Source organism: Larimichthys crocea, chromosome XI (genome assembly GCF_000972845.2).
Source record: "Larimichthys crocea isolate SSNF chromosome XI, L_crocea_2.0, whole genome shotgun sequence".
NCBI lineage: Eukaryota > Metazoa > Chordata > Actinopteri > Sciaenidae > Larimichthys > Larimichthys crocea.
Genome location: NC_040021.1, coordinates 21333255 through 21338535, shown reverse-complemented (window position 1 = coordinate 21338535; position 5281 = coordinate 21333255). Strand labels below are relative to the sequence as shown.

General features: G+C 41.5%; 1 protein-coding gene across 1 annotated transcript in view; it reads right to left on the bottom strand.

Annotated features, from left to right (window-relative positions):
• Positions 1-5069, bottom strand: part of LOC109140423 (olfactory receptor 477-like) — a 6560-nt gene extending 1491 nt beyond the window's left edge. The window contains 3 exon segments of the mRNA XM_027284320.1: positions 4278-4415; positions 4603-4733; positions 4736-5069. Of these exon segments, the coding sequence (XP_027140121.1) occupies positions 4278-4415; positions 4603-4733; positions 4736-5069 (603 nt within the window).
• Positions 5070-5281: the final 212 nt, after the last annotated feature.

Sequence of the window (5281 nt, the reverse complement as noted above, 5' to 3'; positions counted from 1 at the left end):
GGTTTGTGGCTCATTGTGGAGTCACACAGGGTGACGGGGGCAGGCATGGCTGGTTTCCTTCTAAAATCTACAACCATCTCCACTGTCTTTAGAGCATTAAGCTCCAAGTTGTTCTGCCTGCATAAGGTCACCAGATGGTCAATCTCCCACCTGTAGACAGACTCGTCTCCTCAGAGATGAGTCCAATGAGGTGGTTTCATCCCACAAGTGGAAGGTGGACGACAGATGACATGATCTCCCAGGACCCCAAGTCATAGAGGAAACTTCCAGTGGCAGCTGAAGAAATTTAACCTGCCAAGGAAAATGATGGTGCACTTCTATTCCACCTCCATACATTTTGGTAATAGTAGTAATATGATACAAACATAATAAAGTTTGCACATGAAAAACAAGATCAGATGAAAATACATGGTGATTGAAGCAAATGCAGCACATGCACTTCCTAGCGTTGAGTCTTCCTGTTTCTGTCACTTGACAGGAAGCCCTTTTTCACTGTAATGGTCATATTTACTACTGAATATTAGTTATATGTTACAACACTAAATGAGAACATTTCGGTATATTGTATGAGAGGTTTTCAGTATGTTGCATGAGGGAGATTTTTTAGGAAAGTGTTTCAGGATATTGTTTTCAGTATATTGTATTAGAGGTTTTCTCATGTTGTGTGAGAGGAGGCTTTTTAGTATTCTGTGTGGGGGATGTCACTATTTTTGTGAGAGGTTTTCAGTATATGTGAATGCATTTTGTTTCATATGCATTTGTGAGAGGGGCAATTTCTGAATATCGTCCCTAATGCCCCTCATAAAAATCTCCAGGTACACAGAGCATTATGATCACTGGGAGGTAAAATGAGAAAGTAAGTTGCAAAATGGTTATCACATTAGTATTAATCGAACATGTTGTATCATGTTCTTCGTAGTGTTTAATACAAATACAGGTTGCATCTCAAAAATTCTGAATATCTTGGAAAAGGTCAGTTTATTTAAATCATTCAATTCAAAAAGTGCAACTCATATTTATAATAGTTACATTACACACAGAGTGAAATATTTCAAGAATTTATTTCTTTTAATTTTGATGATTATGGCTTACAGCTAACGAAAACCCAAAATTCAGTATCTCAGAAAATTTGAATATTACATAAGACCAATGAAAAAAATATTTTTAATACAGAAATGTTGGCTACTCAAAAAACATGTTCAATATCTAGGCACTCAATACTTTGGTTTGGCTTCTTGTGCATGAATTACTCATCGATGCTTGCGTGGCATGCAGTGTGGCGATATGGAGACCTGTAGTTAGCACTTTTGAATTGTTGTTTCCCAGTGCTTGGCTCGTCTCTTTCTTGTAGCGCTCACTCAACTTGACGTACCCATAGATTCTGTATGTGGAGTAGCCCGTGGAGGTGTGCAGTTGCTGCCAGATGCGGATCAGTCAGGTCCATGATGATCAGCCTCATCTTTCTCTACACAGGTACTCCTGTTCTAGAAGGGGATGACTGTCTCAGAGGCGAGATGACTGAAGATTGTAGCTCATAGGAATGACATCCGCTTCTTGCAGTGGTGCTTCTGACGCTCTGAGTCGAGTCTTAGCCACGTACATGCAATCTCATACGTCAAGGAATGCCTGCGCTTGTGTGGTACATCATCTCTCAGATACGTTTTGTTAGCTGAATGTGGCGTGCTAATCTTGTTCAGCTTTTACTGGCTGTTTGCATCTTTTTTCTACCACACTTTTTCTATGGCCTATTCTGGGCCACAGCCTCTGATCAGCTGAGCATGTCTAGTTTGCAGTGACCTTTGGTGTCTACACCTTCCTGTGAGGATGGCATGTGACAATGTCGATGAGCCGGCGTCTGACAACTGTTCATGTCAGCAGCAACCAGGACTTAGAGAGCAAGAGATCGACATTCCTGTCGTGTGCTGAAGGATCTTGCGAGGGCTACACAGATCCCTCACACGACATCTTCAACACCTCCCTGAGCCAAAATGTTGCCCCCTCCTGCTTCAGCACCCCTGGCCCCTAGCGTTGCTATTGGGCAAATGGTTCCCCACTGATGATGCATCGCCACCGCCCTTCACTCACTCTCACTCACTTGGACCTAAGGACTCCGTATGTGAGGATTGCTGTTCTGGACTTCAGTTCAGCATTCAATACGATCATCCCCCAGCAACTTATACAAAAAATGGACTGTTTGGACTAACGTCTCACTCCTCAACTAGTTGCTGGACTTCCTGACCGGAAAGACCACAGGCAGTCCAGGTCGTCATCCAGCACTATCATGCTGAACACAGGGGCTCCCCAAGGATGCGTGCTCAGCCCCTTCACTGTGACCTCTCCTGAGCCGAAACACTGCATCACTGACCAGGAAAGCTCAGCAGCGCCTCTATTCGTCCGCAGACCTGAAAGAGCCAGAGCACAGTCCCCATCTTACAGACTTCTACTGTGGCTCCACTGAGAGCATTCTGAACAGCTGCATCACTGTGTGGTAGGCCGCTGCCACTGCATCCTGCAGGAAGAAAGACCTGCCGTCCTCTAGTGAGACAGCAACCACCAACTCTTCAGCCTCTGCCTTGATGAGCCCTGGGGAAACCAGCAGACTGAAAGACCAGCTTCATCCACCAGGCCATTTAAGATGCTGAACTCCCTCCCAGCCCCCCCCATGTCTTCCCCCACAAACTTGGACACTGCTGAAACCCCCCCCCACCACAACACACACACAACACCCAATGCACACACCAAATTAAATCATCTAGTTGGCATGCGTTATTTCAACTAACTAAATTCCCTGTGAGGGAAAGACTAAAAACTCAACAAGCAGGTCAGCCACAGCCAGAGGAGAGAGAGAGGTGTAGAGAAATAGAGACATTTATTGTAATAGCAGGGGTGTTATCTCAGTGAAAACATTATGTTCATGTTCAGTGAATAAATTTGACTCATTTTCATTCTAGCTCCCGACAACGACCCAAAACACTGCTCAAAATCTACTCAGGCATTCATGCCGAGGAACAGTACAATGTTCTGGTGGCCATCCCAGTCCCCAGACTTGAATATCATTGAAAATCTGTGGGATGATTTTCTGTTAAGGTCCCAATTTATGCACCGGTCTATTTTGATGCATATTGCACATTTCTGTTAATCAATGAACCTAATTTCACGCTAAAATATTACTGTGTCCATCAGTTATTTGATAGATCAAAATGAAGTTGTGGACCCAAACACCCAATGATTTATAAGTGGAAACAATGGCAATTGTCAAGGGTGCCCAAACTTTTTCATGCAACTGTATTTAAAAAAAAAAAAAGTCTACACATCAATACAAATGGAAATCCTGCTTGCTTTGCACTATGCTAGACAGACCATATGTGGTTATACACACCTCCTATGTCCAATCAGTGTAGGATAGCATCCTGTGAGATGTCATGGGCAACAAGAAACGGCAACAGGTTGCTGTGTGACCCCTATCTGTGTTCTAAATCTTTCTTCAGATAGTACCTCCTCTCCTAGCCACTATCAACAACTGTTTTTTTGTAAGTTGCTTTGGATAAAAGCCAGCTAAATGACTAAATGTAAATGTTGTTACAGGTGATCATTATCAGAGCATAAAAGTTACATAGTGCAACAAAAGGCATGGGTGGGAGTGGAATAAAGAGTCACCATTCACACCAGTGTAGCACCAAAATGATTTAATATCTGTCTTAAGTGTTTTTCAGGCCAAGCACCCCACAGCTGCAAGGATCCCCTACTACATACACTACTGTTCAAAAGTTTGGGATTGCATGCCACAAAAGGACTACTCTGTATTTTTGAATGGTAATTTATACTTTTAGAAATACCACGTAAATCCTCCAGCATCAAATATGCAGTGTCAAAGTTTGTGGATTCTTTCAGAGGTATTACAACAACAGCAAGTATAAGATGTTGCCCTATTTTGCCCAGTGTTGTGTGTAAATTTTCTTTTTACGCGCATTGGTGGGTGTATATATAATATATATATATATATATTATATATATACACACACACACACACACACACATACCACACACACCACCACACACACACCACACACACACACACACACACACACATACACTGTACATCAGGGGAGTTTTGAGTTGTAAATCGCCTTGAATTATTTTTCCAGAAATGATCATTTGGAAAGCTTGTCTGAACCAGCTGTAAAAGAATGCATTATAAAAGGATTGAGCATTGAGTTTGCCAGTGTAAGCCACTAAAGAATTTCAATCAAAGCATTTGGCAAGTTAACACGACTGACAGTCATCGGGATGGGACAAAGAAAGTAAGGTAACCAACACAGCAAAAAAAGTCCCATAACTATAGCCAGAGTTTTAGTGGCCTTTCTCTCCATTTTACTAATAGTTGCTCCAGACTTTGTGCTCTGGATGCTGCGCGGCTGTCTCGGGCAACAAAGAAATCTTTAGGTAGTACAGAGCATGATGATCTGGGAGGTAAATGAGAAAAATAAGTCCCAAAGTGGGTATCACATCAGTATCAATCAAACATGCTGTATCACATTCTGCTTCTTTTTGTGATAGAAATATATAGCCAGTTCCGATTGTGGCAGAAGTCTCCCAGCAGACAATGATCATGATCACAACAACGTTATTATTCATTTTAGTTCTATATGTCAGAGGCTGACATACTGCATAATATCTGTCAACAGAAATACAACACAAGTTCAGAATAGAAGATGTACATAGTGTCATATCATGCTGTCTCGTATTTTACAAAATAAATCATCATAGTATAGACATGTAGTTATAGAGAACTGCATAGTGAGAGGAAAGACTAAAATTCCAACAAGCAGGTCAGCCACAGCCAGGGAGAGAATGAGAGAGTTTGTAGGAGTGTGGAGTTGTTTGAAGTAAGCGATAGAGATTATTACTAGTAGGTTTCCACATACAGTTACAACAGATAATGAACCAAGGAAAACACGAAACAATACACATATTGCAGAGGGATTGCTTGTCACCACATAAGAGGCATCTATTTTATAGCAGGGATGTATCTCAGTAAAAGCATTGGTCCTGTTGATGCTGATTTCCATTTCAGTTATCTATATATACAGTATGAAAAATAATACAAAGGAATTATTTGATTTACGAAATATTATATTTAGTGAATTAATTTAGATGTTTGATTTCATCACACAACCTCTTTCTCCCTTTCAGACGTTTAATCTTATTAAACCCAAGGTCTACACATCAGTACGGATGGATGTCCTTGCTTGCTTTGGCAGACATGACATGACTTAATATC